The following is a 19,508-nucleotide window of genomic DNA, read 5'->3' as shown; positions in this document are numbered from 1 at the left end:
AATCCCACATGACCTTACCCACAGGGCTTACACTGCACACTACTACTCAATATTAGCAATTTGGGGTTTTATTGCCATCTTATTTTGCTTCATTTATTTTTCTTGAGGCAAAAAAAAAACTGTTTTTCTTAATCCACATGCACCTCAATCTACAGCAAAATGTGGATAAAAGTACAAATTTGAACTACGAAATCAGCATGATAATAAAACATTTTACTGCAGTCAGTGAGAATTTTGTTTACTTATTTGGGTAAACTCACTAAAAAGAAGTGTCCCCTTTTCACAGACAACTTGGCAGCACTGTCTTAAGTGACTTGGCCAGAGTCACACAGTTTGTACAATAAAATTGAAACTGATGGAATCAAACCTCCGACTACATGATGAAGCTTGTTAACAGCTCACAGCTTTAACTGGCTGCTTTTAAATGTGTCTAACTGGCACTTATTTACATGGAATAAGGATGACAAAACGTGAAAATCATGGCCTGTATGGTTCATCTGTTTGGAACATCAGACCAGTGCAACAAATGCAAGTAAATAAGGCAAAGTAAGGCAAAGATAATGTAACCATTCAAGTCCAATACAGTCGGCTTCTTTAACCCATTCTCCAATAAAAGCCATCATTAGCAAAAAAAAAAAAATGATTTATTTTACTTCTGCACTAAAACTGCAGTTGTTGAGAGGCTGATCTTACCTACAGTGGGCTTGAATCAACTAATCATAGAAGGGTTTTATAACTATATATAATTAAACAGAACAAGGTTTTGCCCTACACTTAAACATGATGTGATTATATGGCACAAGCGTGCATCTTGATGGTGGAATTACAGAAGCCTGGGTTAAAATGTGCCTGGACAGGCCAGCTTGCTTAAAGATCCACAAACTGCGGAATGAGGCGACATTTCTTCACAATTATTGGTCCAAATGATGACTCTCTTCCACTTGGCTTTATATTTACACTAGACAGCTTTCTATCAGCTGACAAGACCTAGGAGATCTGTCTGCAGAGAGCTGACAGCAGCTCAGGACTTAATGCAGTTGCTACTCTACATGGCAGAGCTGGCTTCTAATACACTAATGCTGCAGCACTTGAATCAGAACGGTTAGATAAGAGATCATGATTTCCAAGGTTTGGAATGAGACACATCCTGACCACTATGAGATGAAGAAAATAAGCACTGGCCTCTCCATGCGAAATTTTGTCCAAAGGCAAGGGACTACAGTAAATGGGGCAAAGTACACAGGAATCTTCATCAAACAACCTTCACTAAGGAAGTATCCTCAGCCCATTCATCCCATGTCCTTTTTAGAGGAAGAAAAGCATAAATCCAACTGGATCCTCTTGGAAGGAAAGAAAGAAAAAAAAGGGCAAACTCCACTGTGTCCCACTATGGAAACAAGCCTAAATATTGTTTCTTTTTAAAATGAAGCCCCAGAGGATGACTGGTGCAACGTGAGGTAACCACCAATACATTTACTCTGTGATATGGATTTATTGCAGGAATATACCTTGGGTCAGTACTCTGCCTCCATACTTCTATCACTTATTTGCAAAGGTAGGAGGAGGAGCATCTAACGCCTGCTTGTTCATATACCAAAACACCACATGATTAAGTCTCACAGGCAGAGATTCAGATTTTGTTAGAGTTTTTAAAAGACTGCAGAGCCATGCAGAATATTCTCAGCTCAAAAAAAATGGATTTGAAGATTCTTTTTGAGTAAACTCTGGCAGCTCTGAACAGAGAAATCTGTATTTTTTCCCCAAGCCTAACAGAAAAATCAGCTAGAGGTACAGCACTGGGGAATACAGGATAAAGGGGAAACAGATCTCTAGGTAAAGGATAAAGATCAGGATCCAGCATTCCAGGAACTGGCAGCAAAGTCAGGAGATCAGTAGCTGATCTAAGACAGAATGAAGACTTGTACATCTACTGGCAGCTAACCATCTCCTGCATAACCTGCATGAAAACTATCAATACTCTGAGTTCGAGGAGGCATGACAGATAGGAGGGTCTTGGACCCATGTCTGTTACTTCATAAAAACGGGCAAATCCTCGAGTTCCAGGGCCCTTCTGATGAAAGAACTGTACGTTTCAGGGCAGAGTTCAAAATGCTCCTGCAAAGCTAAAATAATGGAAGCATGGAGGACTACCCCACGTTGATGGGATCGCCACAGATTGCACCAAAAAGAAACTGTATCTTAGCAAACTCACATCCAGTACATGTCAAAAGCTATATTCCTTGTAGGCTAAATACATCCTGAAATTACTGCGTATTTTCTGAAACAGATATGGAAGCCAAAACAAAGCTGTTTGTTGCTGATCATGTTAACAGGACCTTTTGCTAGAAATTATGCTACAAGATGGAACCTAAAATTGACAAAGTTAGATCCCAGCTTTTTGTTTTGTGGAAAACAGACCATATGTGGCCCCTACAGGATACCAGACATACAATGTTAGAGGGAAATCCAAGTTAGACTTAAGGACCTATTCTTATGCAAAGGTGCAAGTTTGTTTAAAAAAATGGAAATGAAAGGGCAACTGCCTCCTGCAATAGAAACTTGAAAGGAGGCGACCAGTGAATAGAGTTTAGGACAATGTTAATCATCTGTGAGATAAACTTGCACATATTCTAGAAACATTTCCGCATTTTTTTCAATATTTCTGCTCTTTACTGATTTTTCTACGGCTCAGTGATTCAATACTACACGTGTATCACCTGAAAAACTGGTTTAATTGCTCTCATTCAGAAAAGCTGGATAAGAATGAATTAGACTTTTGAGAAACTGTGATTTGCTGACTGAGCCATTGTAGCTGCAATACCAAGTAGCTTTTTAGAGATGTAACATGAAACTGAGTACAGGATCCATACATTCTGTTTTTAATACTGGAAGAATAACTAAAACTAGTTACGATCACTTTCCGAATTTTCCACAAAAATTGGAAGTACTGTCTTTTTGCTGAGTAACCGATATATATATATATTTTTGCCACTGATCTTTTGGCTAGGGGGACAGTTCTGAGTGCCCTGAAACAGGTTTTTCCCCTCCTCTGGTTACTTACGATTTTGTACGTTTTATCAATGTAGTGATTTTTTTTTAGCTTTCAGAACTAAAGATGGGTTTTATCTATGCTATGGCTCTGCTGTAATCCCCCTCCCCTGATTCTATTTTAATCTTTCCTCAAACCTCTTTGACTTACAGGAGACTGGGTTACATTAGCCATCATTACAGGATGTTAGATAGCACTATATTTGGCTCTACTTAAGCTGGGGGATAATGTTGGGGACATGGGTTACTAGACACCATCCCAAGAGGGAACTGCATTTTGAAAATGGCCCCCCTGCTTGGTGGTAGTATTTTGGGTTTTGGGTTTTTTAGTTCTGACTGTAAATCAGGGCTGGCTTACTAATACCTTGATATATCAAGCTCTATATATCTAGTTCCTATCCACTTGAAACAGTTTCTGTATGTCCCTGTAAAGCTCCTTATGGAAAAAAAAGTTGAGGATGATCCTTGAAGTATCATTTATATCCATCACAGTGTTCTACCCTGAAATATGATGTCCTCCTCGGATAACTTTTCTTTTTTGCAGCTACATACATTTCCTATTTGTTCATGTGCTATCTTAGGTATTTCTGAACCCATGTTGTGAAATGCTTAGGTAATTAAGAATTCAAATATTTTTAACAGATACACTTGGGAGGTCATCGATGGCATCATGCCATCAGCCAGAGCAAACCTTTGCAATGTTTTTAGAGCTACTTAGAAAAATCAATCTAAGTAAATGGTTCATCTCCCAGGCCCCTGCTTCCACAACCATAGGTACCAGAACTTGTCAGAGATTTGGAATGCATGGCTACACTTAAAAAGACTGTAGTGGTCATTAGTCTAACACGCCTATAACCTCGCATATACTTTAACAACCCAAACTTTCTCAGTTTGGGATATGAGTGAGATTACCAGAATGAACCCATGGGGCTACAGTGTTAGGTGACTGGAGTTATCACTAGAAAGTCTCCACTCAGTAGTTTTTCTAGTGTCAGTAAAGGACTTCATCAGAAATAGAGTAGTCTCTTCCAGGATGTGCATATACATATACACACACATAGTATATACAGTGATCGTCCCTTTTGCTAAGCAGAGAATCTGGATATCAGCAAGAAAGCAGGAGATGTCATCACTGCAGAGGACTATAACTCTATTAGCACCTTTGTGGATTCTGTTTTTTTCTGAAAATCTTATAACCTGTCCTTGTAGACATATTTTCACTGTTAGCTAGCTGTTCAAACACAGATATAGTCCTTTTTTCAAAGGACAGACCGTTCTGTATAATGCTGTTATCATACAATGCAAATTTATTTGTTAACTTTCCTTCATGGCCTGGGCTGCGGCTTAAAAGGGTCCTCGAACCACTTCACCTACCCACTGAACAAACATTAAATAAATAAATATATAAATAATCAAGATGTATTTTATTATGCATGCTTCTGGCAATAAAGGGGACAATCTTTAGGCCAACTGCTTTGGCCCACTTGTGGGGTCAGTGACAGTGGTCTCCCACACTGCCTCAGTGGCTATTGTGGACATCATCAGAGATGAGGAGTGAAAGATTATGATATGAGGTGAGAGAACAGACAATATTTAAAGTTCCTGAGAACTATCCATTTCTTGTAATAGTAATGCTGACCTAATGTAAAGTTAAAAAACACCAAATACCAAAATGATCAAACTAAATATTAACATTATATTTCAACTTCAGTTTTATCATTTTAGTATTTGGTGTTTTTAACTTTTTAAGGTTTAGATGTTTTCAAGCAGTTACTGCAGTTGATTTTTGTTCTGTAATGCTGACCTATTTCTTTGATTGGATGCTTAACCATTCATTTTCTCACTGTGCAGAAGCAATTTATTTACACAAAAGGGAAGGCAGACAGGTTCATACTAGTATTAAGTGCTTGTGAAGGGATGACCAAAAACAGCAGGGACAATCAAGGTATCAGCTTGGATAAGGCTCCCAAAGCAAGCTACTGGCTAAAGGGTTACAAGCATGGCAACAGTTTTAGGTTGGCAAGATGGAAACTTACTGGCTAACAAATTATCAGTCTGATAGAATGTGAATAGAAGGGAGGAGATATTATTGATAAAGCCACAAACTAAAGGTGGGGTGTGTGGCCACGAATGGTAAGGCTAATATAGCAGAGAGCTATCAAGTCCCCTCAAGTTTTAGGTCCCCTCTCTAAGACCCATAAAGCATATGTGGTGTGAAGAGAGCTAGCAAAAGGTATTCACTGGAACATGTACTGTTTGCAGTAAAAGAAAAGACATCCATTCATTTTGTTCTATTTTTAGATTATTTCTTTAAAGCCTTAATGCTGGTGTTAATACACAAGTCCTCAAGATGTACTTAAGATCTTATGTAATGTTGATGGAATTTTGTTGTCCTTAGAGTATAACTAATAAAGTTCAGGAGACCAGTGTATTTACCCAGTTGTCAAATAAATAAATTATAAGAACACCAGGATAGTGCTCTACTGCAAAGCCTCTGTTAACATTTACAACACTTGTAGACAGCCTCTATGGAAAAAAAAAAAGGATTTATCCATAGCAAACATTATTCATTTAAAATGTAGTCCAACCAGTGCAATGCAAAGAAACCTCCTGTGTGGCTCCCTAAAGATGACTTGCCAAGAGGCATCCATCATGTCTATTAGACCCTTCCAGAAGCATCATTATCAGTGTCTGAAAGGTTTACAAGTAAAATAAGGCATGAATAATATGAGGTCTGAAGTTGTTTAGATCCAGAATTATATAAAAATCTCTCAACACTCTTATGATCATAAAAAGTTGCCTAGTAGGACTCTTTTTTGCCCTGAGCCTGACTATGCATTCAACTCCAGGAGGAGGAAATGAAAAGTGAGAAAAATGCTCCTGTAAACCTAAACAGACCATCAGAGAGATAATAAGCTGAAGAATGCTACTCTGACATCCAAATCCCACCTGCAATGGGCTATGGCCCTTGCAGTTAAGACAAACTAAGCAAACCCGAATACTAATGTAGTGTTGGGAGATAATACACTGGAAACAAACAAGCAGAAGTCCTCATAGTACACTTCACAGGTGGTCCAGGCAAGGAGGAGGGGGCAAAAAACATGGTACTTGGCTGCTGCCTTCTAGCACTGGAAGGCCTCCTCCTCCTATAGGAGTGAGCACATTTTCACAAGGAAGAAGAAAGAGAAAGGATATACATATCCCTCAACAGTGCAAACAGAATTACCAGTCTTCTGGTGTTCCTCAGTGATCAACTGGTAAAGTTCTCTTAAAAGAAATAGTGTATGACATACTCATTGCACTGATCTGTGAGATGACAATAAAGGATTTATTTCCATGTTCTGTTTGATGATATGAAAAAGTATTTTCTTGTGACATAATGTATCTGCTCTCTGACTGTATCCACAGCTGTCTGAAACTGGTTATCATTTTATGTCTTCTTCAGACACTACTTTGTACTAAACATTCACAGAAAGGAATCCTGGGGAATGTAAGCCACTACCCAAGGGCTGCTCTTTCAAGTGGTTATAATTCTGACCATTTATAATGGTAATTTGCTATGCTCTTTTAGGGTGATTAGAGGGCGGGGCTAATTCTCCTATCAGTGCATCACCTCAAAGACCCAAAGTTTTGGTGAGTACCTCACATAATAATTATATACGATAATGACAATCTCTAGAATTAGTGACTGAAAAGAGACAAGCTTCAAGCAGCTCTCTAGACTGGCTTACAATGGGATGACTTGAAACAGTAAATTATTTTAAACAGCTCTAAAAAGAGATTTCTGTATGCGAAAATTGTTTCTAATCCACAAAGCTTCATAAATTGATACAATGCAGACCATGGAACCACAAAGATATAACCCAATGGCACATTACTGAAGAAGGCAACACAAATTGACACTACCCTTGTGGAGTTGGTTTTCAGAAATCACCACGACTGTCATAACGGAAAGATGTACACTGAGAAAACAACTGTAAAAAAGCAAATTTTCTGCACTCTCTTCCCTTGGCAAAGGAATGAAAAGCTGCTAATCCTTACAAGACCTGGCTGACCACTTAAAATAGTAAAGAAGCTTTACCACAACTGAACTGTGCCAGGAATACTAATAACTGGGTGGCCCAGTTAACATTTTAGACTGAGGCAACGTTTGGAATAAAGAATGAATTAGAATTTGCAGAGACTCTCTGGCTTTATGGAAAACCCAATCAGGTGGTTTAGCAGATAAAGCCTGAAGTTTAGAAATCTGCCATGATACACCAGTAGTTACAAATGCTAAACTTATGCAACTTAAAAGAATTAAGAGCAAGTTCTACCAATAGTAAACTGAAACAATGGGGGAAGTAGGTTCTAAGTGATATTTCAACTGGAAAATTCTCCATTAAAGATTACTCAAAGTGAAGAAATCAAGGAGCTGCCCTACCTTCCACCACAGAAGTGAGACATAGTAAACAAGTGAACTTTAGCCATAGAGAAACATGACTGATTGATAAAGGGGTACTAGCTACTCCAGCAGCAACACTGGGTCACACTGCTGAGGAGACTGAACTTTTATCTTTCAGCAATTAGAGAAGACAAAACAATTCACTTCCCTAACTGTTTGAATAGAGTGCTTCTGCACTACATGCAAGTTCTGTATGGCTATTGCAAAGACCTGGTGCTCTTGTTACAATGGGACTTGGATGGAGGGAGATAAGCCCTTAGTTTGAGACCTGAGGAGTGGGTGAAGGGCTGACAATGGCCACACACCAGAGACCTTCTCCAAAGAACTTTCCAGTGGTTGGTGGCACAGGTCTGGAGAAGGGCTGGAAACACACTTGTCTGAGCCAGTAGGTGGCCAAACAAATGAGACATATTGACTCCCGATCCACTGTAAATGGGAATAGCAATAACTGCAAATGGAAGTAGAGAGGGGTTCTCAAATGAGTAAAGGCATCACTGCTTTGGCTTTCAATAGTAGGTAGGGGGAGAGATATAATTTCCACATTCGGCAATGGAATGGTCAGGAAAGCAAAAAAAAACCCATGTGCAAAGATCTGACTGGCCACTTTGGAAAGAAGAAATGTTTTGGGGAAAAAAAATTCCATGGAAGACATGACATTTCTGCTGAAAGAGTCTGCTAGACATCTGTCTCTGTCTAGGATGTGAGCACCAATTATCAAATATCGATCAACAATGAAGTATTTTATGAATTTATATGGCACTGGGAAACTTCATACATATTATGAATTTAACAAAAAGCAAGAACAGCACACACAGCAAACGGAGCACGGATCCCACACTAGATAAAAAGGTAGATAACATATATTATGAATTTAAGTGGCACCAGAAATCTATGGGTAACATCGGAAGTTGCTGTCAGCACCTTAACGGATGTTGGACACATCTGTAGTGAGTACTGTCACTGGAAAGACTGTTCAGAATGGAAGCCTATCAAATGACGATTTGGCACTGTTTTGATCTGCCGTAAGCTGGAATGAAGAATGAGGTATATCTAATTATTCAAAGAGCCACGGTCCTGGCAATGACATTAGAGAGATGTGGTTGGGGTATCATGGGAACAGTATATGACAACAAACCTAACAGCTTTATGAAAATACTCACTTAGGTTCTATGCTGATAGGAAAGGACAGACATAGAAAATTATACCTCTAGTGTAGCAAAAGAAAGGCCTTTGCCAGGACAATTATTTAACCAGCAACCAATAAAGGTTAGCAAGTACAGTGGAATAAGACTGGATATTAGGACATGGCCCAAAAAAAACAAGCCTTCAAAATAAATCTACCATCTGATCTTTGGCCCCAGTCAGCTCCTGTTCTAGCATAGCAGCTAATTCTCTGTGTTCAAAATGTTTAACATCTGAAGATTTATTCCAAAAAGTAACAACAATGATAAAGAGCAGTAGTAAAATCAGAAAAACTTTTGATTATAACTCTTCTTCAATGATTAATAAAAACTAATTGCATGCTCTCAATTTTTATATAAGTCAGCTTATCAAATTTGTTTCAAGAATCACATGATTAGTAGAACATTTTTATGCAATTATATCAATGCAACAGTCAGCATATATTTACAAATAGTATAAAAGATGTAATGCACAGCCCACAAATAAATACCATTTCTACATATATATCTTACATCCTTACAAAAACTCATGTTCAGTTTTTAAACACAGGTTTAATACTATTCACATTATTCAAACCTGGTTACATGTCCGCCCTGAAATAATTTATCCACATATATTATTAAACCTGTGTTAAAAACTAAATATGAGTTTTGTAAGGATATAGCAATGTGGAATGTTTGCCTGGCAATGGATAGGGTTGGACAGCAAAAATCAAAATGGTTCCTAAACATTTTGGCTACTAAAATGAAAATATTCTCTACCCTTGTGCTTTCATGGGAAAAACAAACAGCCCTTTCCTGAAAAAGGTACTGGATCTCAAATTTTACAAGGGTGCCCTGGGAAATGGGTACATTAAGGATACAGTACTAGGATCAGGAAAGAACAGAAGTGCAAAGTGCAACTTAAGTTTACAAGAGTGGTTGAAAAGTCTGTGAGGATTGCTGGTATACCTCATTATGAACAGCCCTCACAGACCAAGTTTTCCTGGAAGCACAGTACTTAGTGCAGCCACAGCCAAGTTAGTTGTTGGCCATTAGAGCTTAATTTCCTGGCTAGTCAACTGATGCTTTCACTACTGAGATAAGAGAAACTAAGGCCACAGGTGGTTCTTTCACCTCTTCTGTAAGAGCAATTAGATATTAAAATGCCCACAGCAACAGTACACAAAACTTGATCCTTCTTCATGAAATCAAGGTGGGAGTCAATTCCAGAGGAAAAAAACGCAACAGCTCCTGGAAAATGGATTCCACTAAGGATACCCTGGCTTCTTCACAGAACTGAGTTGGGCACACCCAGGAATAGTGTACATACCAATGTTGTTCCTGCTGCCTTGCTCACCACCAACTCAAACAGCCTACACCATGTGGAGCAAAACATTTAAGCAGTGGCTATCTATGTCTTAAAAAAGGTACCTCCTTTCACCCTCTGCTAGTTGGCATAACATTTCAGATTTGCTGTCAGGACTTCCCTCCAAAAGTACACCATATGGATGAGACAACGATACTCTCACAGAAAATGTGGAAGAAGTGAAAAGCTACTCTCCAGAAAGGTTCAAAGCCAACAGTTCACAGCATCCTGGGGTACAGGGATACACTGCAAAGATCAGGTACCACCATTTTTGGGATGTGCCTCTACTGCCTTAAGCACATCCCTAAAATTATCTGCAAAAGAGATCACACATGAAATTTACTGCAGAACTCTGTAAGTCTCTTGAAACCTTCCTTGAGGTGAATGAATGTCTATCTCTAGCCAGTGGCTAGTTCTCTGAATATGCTGCAATATTTACACAAAAGTAGGTCCTCCTGGAGGAGACTATGGAGAAAGTATAGCTGTGCAAGTAAACTCACCATAACAGCAGATGTTCAAATGAATGCTGCTGCTGCTGCAGTAGCCTTAGCTACATGGGTCATATCCTCCCAAGGATACAATAGCTGGAGAGCTTCCAAAGCTTCACAGCATCTTCCACATTCTCAAACTATGAGGCAGCTTGAGCTAAGCAGACTAAAAAATAAGCTTGGTGACCAAGCCCGTCAGAGCTCTCCTGCCAACAGGGAGAGGGAGGCTGCGACCTGATAGGACAATGATAGGAACAAAAAAAATAAATAAATGTCCACACACTGGCATAAAAATACACATCAAAAAACAAGGAGAATGAAGGGGAGGGTGCATCCACTGCAGCATCGATCATATGAACATCTACTGTTATTCTAAGTTCACTTACACAACTGCACTATGTTCATCATATTGATCACTGCTGCACTAGCCTTAGGTATATGGGTAAACTATCCTAGTTTCCATTTGGGAGGAGGAAGATTCCAGGCACCCTTGGAGAATGGTCATAGCAAAGCATGACCTGGATCCAGAAAAGGAATAAAACTTATAGTTCTTTGTAAAAGTATGTACAAAAGACCATCTAGCAGCTTCTAGAATACTTCCACAATCCAGCCCTTTCAAAAAAGCCATACATGAAACTAAAGCCCTCATAGAGTGGGCCTTGACCCTGCCTGAAATAGTTTCGCTATGGTGGGTATAACAAAAGGTAACAGCCTTACACAACCATTTGGAAATAGTTTGTTTTGACACAGGTTGTCCCTTCTTACCTTCACAAGAAATGAACTCATCTGAAAGATTTAGTTCTGTCAATAGAGTACCCAAGTTGTCTGTGGACATCCCTATGGAGTATACTCCCTCCCTCATTTTTAGGTTCAGGAGAGAAAACAGAGATAAACTCAATTACTACTTTAGACATAAAAAAGATTAGAACTTTACTAAAAGCGCACCTAAAAACATGCTGGCTATGCCTTTGCAACTCCCACTGATATCACCCACCCCATCCAACCACTACCTTTCTTTCCACTCCACTAACTACCTTGATTATAGCAAGCTCACATGCTCATAAGCCTAGTACTTATTATACAGCAGGAACTTCTTATTGTAACATTTGTTGATGCCTGTTATGTACTTCACAGATAAAGATTATAGTTGTCTACTGATGTACTATGTTCTTCATCTGTAAATATGTTTGTAATTAATTGCTATGTTAAATTGTTAATCGCTATGTAATCCAATGTAACTACTGTCTGTTTATTTTAACTGTGGAGCTTTTCTCCCCGGGCCTCCACTGAAAATGGACCTACGTCCAGTCGGACACTCCTGGTCAACAAATGTAAATAAATAAAATAAAATAAATAAAGAAACCCTGTCCCTGGGGAAAATGAGATAGGGCTGGCTCACTATAAACGTTTGCAACTCAAACACACTTCTTGCAGAGGTTGGAGGAATCAGTAAAACTGTCCACCATGTCAAGAACCTCAAGTCAAACAGGTTATCTGGTGCAAATGGAGCAACTGTTAGCTTCTATAACACAAAATTAAGAACCTAAGTAGGGGCCACCTCTTTACTTGGAGGCCTCTTGGGCAAAATCCCTTTCAAAAACATTTTGACATGAGACGGTACTGAAAAAGAAGGATCCATGGGTAGAAAAGCTAAAATGGCAGATAAATGAACCTTGACAAAGGAATAAGAAAGGCCATAGGATAGTAACTCTCACAAATTTTGTAAAACTAAAGAACCACCATCCCTGAATGGGTGCTGGTTATGTTATTGGCATCAACTAGAAAATCTTTTACATTTGCTAAACTATGATCTTCTAATAACAAGCCTTCTTGACTACATTACTACCTGCTGTACATCTTCACTAAACAGGTGCATAAAAGGAACTAAGGCCCTATCACCCAGACAGCCAACTGAAGTTAACTGATGTTGAGGTGTATCAAACACTTCTTTTCATGTGTGAGTACATTCAGTCTGTGAGGAAACTTAAGGTAATTGTCCCTTGTCTTTTCCAAAAGAAGGGAAAACCATAGTTGCCTGGAAGGGAAAGAAGTCTTGACCATGATCTGTGCAATTCTTTCTGTAATTCAGAAGTACCTTGGACATTGGTGGAAAGGGTGCAAAAGCACACAGTAACATTCTTGACCAGGAAAAAGAAAAGAAAAAGCATATGTCTTCCAGGCCTTCCTGGCCTTCCTGCATGGAGTCCTGGAACAGAATCTTGCCAGTTGATTGTTCAGAAAGGCAGAAAAGAGATCTACTCGAGGAACTCCCTACAAATGGATCAAATCTTGGAAGACCCCCTGATCTAGTTTCCATTTATGAGGGTCAACCCTGGACCTGTTCATCTTGTTTGCCACAGAATTTTGCTCTGACAGGATGTATAATACCTGTAGACTGGGAATGCACTGTGAAGTTACATCTCAAGCTAACATAGTTGGTCGGCAAAAAGGGTACAACCTGCACCCCCCCCCCCGATATGCTGATGTACCACATGATTATGGTGTTGTCTGTAACAATTTGAAAAGGTCCCAAGGACAAAAGATGATTATGTGCCTGGATCTGTCCTTGGGGTCCCACTAACCTTGCACTTTTATCTCTCCTGAAACTGCTCTGTAAGTAAAGGCTAAAACATCTACGGTGACTGACTGTTTTGAAGCTGGGAGGAAGAAGGGGAGTCCTAGAGTTAAGTGTATTTACCAAGTCCACCAAAATATTTCTCTTCTGACAACCCCCAGCACTGGGATTTGAAATGACATATGATTTAGGTGCTGGGACCAAAGAGACTTCAGATACCACTGTATCTTTTTCATGTGGAATCTTATCAAGGATTTAATTAGAATCTTAGAAGGCATGAGGTATTTCCTCATACTGACCAAAGTTTGATTGGAAAACCTTAAAAATAGATTTATTTTTTTCCTGTGGAAGAAGCACTCTTTGAACTTTGGATGTGCGAAGGAGCCAAGAATGACTTGTGAATGCTCTCTTGGAATCTCAGTTTGTGTAAGAGATATCTCATGAAAGTGAGACAGAGAGTGCTGACATTTTAAAAAAGACTCTGCAAAGATAACCAAGTTGTCTAAATATGTGAAAATTTAGATAACCTGTAGCCTGCAATCCATTATAACTGGAGATAGTCACTCTGCAAACACTCTTGGTGCAATGGATAGTCCAAAGGGTAAAGCTGAGAACTGATAATGTGATCCAGACACAAAACCCCTAAGAAACGCCTGAAGTTTGGATTAATAGGGATGTGATAAGCATCTTTTAGATCTAGTGTTACCACAAAGCCTGAAGGAGGTGGAAGAAGAGGTAACAGATTGCAAAGTAACAATTTTGAATTTGGACACTGTCACAAACAAGTTTAGGAAAAAAAGATTCAGAACTAGTATCCAAGCACTTTCTTTCTTTGGCACTAAGACCATCCTTGAATAAAAAATCCTCCCCACCTAGGAAGGAGGAACTGCTATCACTCCTTAGAGCAGCATGGGATGAAAAACTGGTGGAAACAAGAGAGTCTTATCTGGAAGATGAGGAATGACCCCCCCCCCCTGGAAAGGACACATTTCCTCCCATTGTCATCTGAACCTTGATGAATGACCTTCAGAAGCCATTTGTCTGAAACTATCTGTTGTCATGGAGAAAAACTGAGATTCAAACTTTCTGAAAGAAAAAGGTACCATTGTGAGAGGTGCTAACAAGGTCATTTGAACAGACATTCAGACTTGTTGGAATGTCATTGTTTTTTGGAGGTCTGAGGCTTACTTCTGGAACCACTTTGCCATATTATTAAGACTGTTTATTCTGCTTTTTATCAAAACTGAATGAGAAGTTATAGAATCCCTTAGAAATGTTGGAAAAGTAGGATGAAAAATCTTAGAGAATCCCTGGATAAGCTTACCCCTTTCATCACACATTTATTCATCTCTGTAGCAGAGGCCAGAAGCTAAACTGGTATCCAAAGGAGAAATTAAAATCTCATCTTTAACATCTGGGAGGTTCTGAGAATGTAGCTCTGCAAGCCTCCTCAAAACAGTACCAGTGGCCCTAGCTCTGGAATAAGTATCAGCAGAGTCATACACACACACTGTAAACACTGAGTAGTGACCTGTACAACAGAAGAAGCTAAATTATTTAAAGCAGATTTTTCTTGCAAGAAGAAACTTCAGATAAGATATTCCTCATTCTTTCACAATTACTCAGAACAAACCTGACAATTCAAAATTCTGAAAATCAAAGTTGCAGAACTATAGTTTTCCCACACTTATAAATAATTTTGCCATCATTATCAGAAAGATTAGAATTGGAATTAACTGAGCAGCAGTGGAATCAACTAACGTTATAGCTTCTGGGTCAGGTTTAAGAATTGTGTATAAAAAACTTTTTATAGCTGGGGAACTTTATACATAAAGTCTGCTTTTCAGGGTCAGCTCTGGGGAACTTTATATATCATGTCTGTCTTTCCAGTATCAGCAGGCTATCAGGAAAATTGCAGACAGTAACACACATCCTCCAAAGCAGACTGAACAGAAAGAATGGGTGCAGGTTCTGGAAATCCCTTTTGTAACAATTCATAGATTTTTTGAGAGACTGAGAAACTGCAGTGTTCTCCAACTGACGACACTGGCATATTCAAGCAATGCTCTCTCAGAAAGACATACCCCCTCAGGGAAAATCAAAAAATGAGCTTTCTTCTGAATCTGAATCAGAAATTTGAGGAGAAAACCCTGTATCTGTCCCTTCATCTTTATGTTTAGATTCAGAATACTGAATCACTTCAGGAAAAGAGGTATCCCTTATTTACCAGAAACTACTTTACAGGAAGGATCAATAGCCTGAATTAAACCCAGTAAATTACCACACTCTAAGGGAAGTTCAGGAGGAGTAGACACATACTTAGTTTTCTGTTTGACAGAATGGGGTCAACCATTCTGACAACAGGGAAGCCTTCCCTATTCCTTCTCCCAGGACCAAGAGTGTCTCTTCTTTGCCCACTGAGGGGACCCCAAAAGTTGTAGAGGATGTGTCTAACCCCTGGTCCACTGTGGCTGTAGGTGCTACATCAGAGGGATCTGGGGTAAAAGATGAGTGGTCTGAGGTACTGCAAATGGCCACAGGAAAACCCCACCTGCGGCTGACACAAATTGCTAGCCTGCTGTGGTAGCAAAGGTTGCTTGCTTAACTTTATCTTTTTGCTGCTGGAAGACAGACAGATATTGGGACCAGTACTGTTCCATTGTTAAGCCAAAATTGTACCTTTTTCCCCAGGGAAGAAAAACAGCAAATACTGGTAAAATCAGCATGTCCTTAAAAGTCATTTTTTCACAGAAAAACATTGTAAAAGCACTTTAAAAATGTTGCCAGCCCCCAAAAAGTAAAATAAAAACAATTTCTCCACAGGAAAAAAATGGCTTTAGGTTACTTTAAACAACCTTTAAACTAAGAAAAGAGTGAACTCATTTAAAAGTGCTATACAGTCACATGAAAGTCCATTAAAACACAAAACTCTCAGGTTTAAAGTAACTTTCCTGAAGAAGAATGTGAAAAAATGCAAACAATATTTAGAAAATGAAAGATTTTTTTTCTCCAAAGGGAACGTGTCTGTCCAGCAAAGCAACAGCATTAAGCTGACCTCTGATACTTGAAAGCCTTAGAGGAGCATACTCTTTGGCACCTGTAAAGTTCTGAAGGCTTTAGCACCTTGACTTGTCTTTTAGTCAACTTAGCTCCAGCTGCCTGATGTCGGGGCACATGGAAGATGCCCTGAAGCTGGCCAGCTATTATGCCCTTGGTAGGATATAACAAACAGAGCTAAGGCTACTGCACCAATATGATGAATATCCTTAATCTTCCTATTCAGAAGTGTGCAATCCCAATTCCTTTGAGAAAACAAATGTTTAACAAGCTTTTGGGGAAGAAATCAATTTCTTAAACTGCACTTTCAGTCTGGGACATTTGGTAGGGACAGTGTAGTCAAGGGGTTTGAGCATTTTTTTCTGAAGAAAACATTAGCAAGTATAGCCAAAGTACTGTAAATCTTGTAGCAGATAAGGGCTGTGATGTCATCACAGAAAGGGCTAACAGGTACCAAGCATCATACTAGGACTCATTTCTATGAAAGAAAAAAAAAAACAGGTGTATGCAGAAGAGAGGAAGGAGATAAAGCAATTAAGGTGAGATGGGGCTATACAGAAACTCCATAATGCAGAGATACCAAGTCTGTCTTCAGGTAGGCAAGATTCTTGAGCAAACATCTGATAACCTGGCATCAGGCCAAGGAAAGGAACACCATTGCCAGACTTGATGGTAATAAAGGGGATACAATATCATGTTCTGACACCATAAAATACTGAGAGTACTTGCTGGATGTGGGAATCTGCCTCAGTCATTTGGATTTATTTAATGAAGTCAAAATGACCATCAGCAAGAAAAACTCTTACTAGCAAAGTGACAAAACTCCCTGCAAAAAAGAAAAGTTCCCTGTCTTTGTTTTTTTGTTCGATAATATGTCTATCAAACTTTTACGTTTGCTTATTTTAGGATCAAATTCATGTGTACATGTACGTATATATAAAACAGATACATTTTTGAGGGGTGGGCAGGAAGAAAAGATATGAACACCATGCAAGACACCATTTAACAAAATAATCATTTTAAGGCTTTACAATCAGACCGAGATAAAATACAGCTAACGTTAACTACAGGACTACAATATAATAGGCCAATACTGCTAAGAGAATGCAAGCCTTATAACATGCGAGTCTAAACATTTATTTCAGTACTACTATACAATCGGCCAATACTGCTAAGAGAATGCAAGCCTCATCTAAACATTTATTTCAGTACTACTAATATATGTTGAACTGAATACCAGAGAAAATTATGCTTGAAAGCTGTCATAACAGATGCAGAGAGATCTGTGTCACAAAGAATGATTTGCATTTAGTTTTACTACTTTTAAAATAAGGCAGTCTGGTCTCCTTTAATGTTCTAAACAGAACATAAATTTCTGGGAAAAAATAAATTCTGTACCTCTAGTTGTCTGTCTTGCTTCCTGGCAACTACCAACTGAATCAATCCACGAATATTACCCTCCATGGACATTGAACGACGGAGTGTCTCCAAGGCATCATGATTCGATTTACCCAAAAGGGATTCTCCATTGACAGCTATCAACTGGTCATTTACTCTTAATCGTCCATCCTGCAGCAATCAGAACAACAAATAAAAGAGAGGTGTCTCAAAATGATTCAAGTCAATGATTCAAAATTAATGAATTTATGATGAGCAGTAGAACCGTGTTCTGATACACTGGAAGGTAAAAGTATCATTGTAAATGATAAATGAGAATGCACAGAGCAATTATACATTTTAACGTGAAAGCCCTTATTCTAAACTATTTCAAAATATGATATTAATTATCTCATTTTCACCCCTTTTATGAAGGAAACAAAACTTCATAAGCAGAAAATACTCAGTCTGCCCCAACAGAAGCTGCAATAGACATCTTCACAAACTCTAACTTAAGAACATCTTGAGTCAACATGCCTTTGCATACATGCATCTGTGGAACTTACACGTAACCCCTTTATTTTTTGCTATTTTATGGGCAGCATATTTCAAATGCATGCAGTCTACTCATCGATGTAATATTGCATCACATCCCTTAAATTCTTCTATCCATACCACTCAACTGTCCAGAATTTTTGCTTCATATTTTGTCTTTTCCTCATAAAATGTGTGGTTTGCTGGCAAATCACTGAGGAATGAACTCATTAAATAATTATATACATCTGAGTTTCAAACTTCATATCATACAGAAACTGCATGCTAACCCAAATCATGCTATTCTAGCAACTTTCTAAGTTAATAAAAGCACTATTAAAAATCTGACCTTATTCATGGGCCTTTGTCACCCCACTATTTTAGGCTTTGTCCAGCTTTCTTGTACTAGGAGGTTGGGATATATGCTTCTATCTTACCATTCAGCACAAGCATTCCAGTCCTAATGAACACTGTTATTTTAAGGCAGTTATCCTGCAAGCTGTATTCATATTATATCTTGGGCTATCCCTGCAAAAGGTCTGTTGTGATCAGTGTACTACCCCAGTAAACACAATAAATAAATAAATCTTCCAGGTAAAACTGGACATGATAAAAGTAGATGGGAGGAATCTAAAAGACACTGAAGACATTAAGAAGAGGTGTTCACTTGGAAGGTCTGAAAGTTGAAGTAAAAATGAAATACTTTGCTATATAATGCAAAGACAAGATTCATAGAGAAGACAATGATGCTGGGAAAGAGTGAAGACAAAAGGAGGAGGAGGCAGCAGACACTAAGATGGCCGGACATGATTACTGAAGTAATACATATGAGTTTACAAGAACTTAAAAGAATCATTTCTTGACAGACAGCTGGATTCAACTAACAATGTTTACATTTATGGGGGTCACTTCAGATAGGCTCATATCAGTTTTGCATGCGCAGTATGTGTGCTTTTATTCTTCATCAATAAACAAATATAAAAGTTTAGGGGAATTTTACTAGTTCTAATGGTGTGGCAAGGATGTAGATAAAAACTGTAGCTGATATGTGAAAATTGTAAATATAAAACAATATATATCTACACATTGTGTCATATAAATCTTTTTGTCACACACCTTTTCTGAGGTCCTATGACTTGTGTGGTGCGTTTCCCCCCTCTCTCTGTATATGTGTGTATGCATATATATATATATATATATAGGTTTACCTTTAAAACGGCGATCTCAACATGAACAAACACGCTTCCTTGAACTCCGAAATGCGAACGTCCCAAATGCCGAAAACCATATATGAAAACGACTAAATCTCGCACCTTTTTGACCTATGGTAGCACTGGTGTGGAGGTGTGGTGTGGCCAGAAACATCGAAATTCGACATTAAATCGATATTTAAGATGTGTTGCAGATTCAAATTCGCGGAAAACGTGTCGACGAAGTGGTAGGTCGATCATATGTG

At 38.7% G+C, this 19,508-nt stretch overlaps 1 protein-coding gene across 1 annotated transcript in view; it reads right to left on the bottom strand.

Annotated features, from left to right (window-relative positions):
* Positions 1–19,508, bottom strand: part of PARD3B (par-3 family cell polarity regulator beta) — a 5,075,916-nt gene that overhangs the window by 2,324,386 nt on the left and 2,732,022 nt on the right. The window contains exon 16 of the mRNA XM_044075955.1: positions 17,540–17,710. Coding sequence (XP_043931890.1) covers positions 17,540–17,710 — 171 coding nt within the window. The remainder of the gene's footprint in view (positions 1–17,539; positions 17,711–19,508) is intronic.

This window comes from Protopterus annectens, chromosome 6.part1 (genome assembly GCF_019279795.1).
Source record: "Protopterus annectens isolate FY-2018-M chromosome 6.part1, PAN1.0, whole genome shotgun sequence".
Classification (NCBI taxonomy): Eukaryota; Metazoa; Chordata; order Ceratodontiformes; family Protopteridae; genus Protopterus; species Protopterus annectens.
The sequence above is the reverse complement of the archived record's forward strand: the minus strand, read 5'-3'. Positions and strand labels throughout refer to the sequence as shown.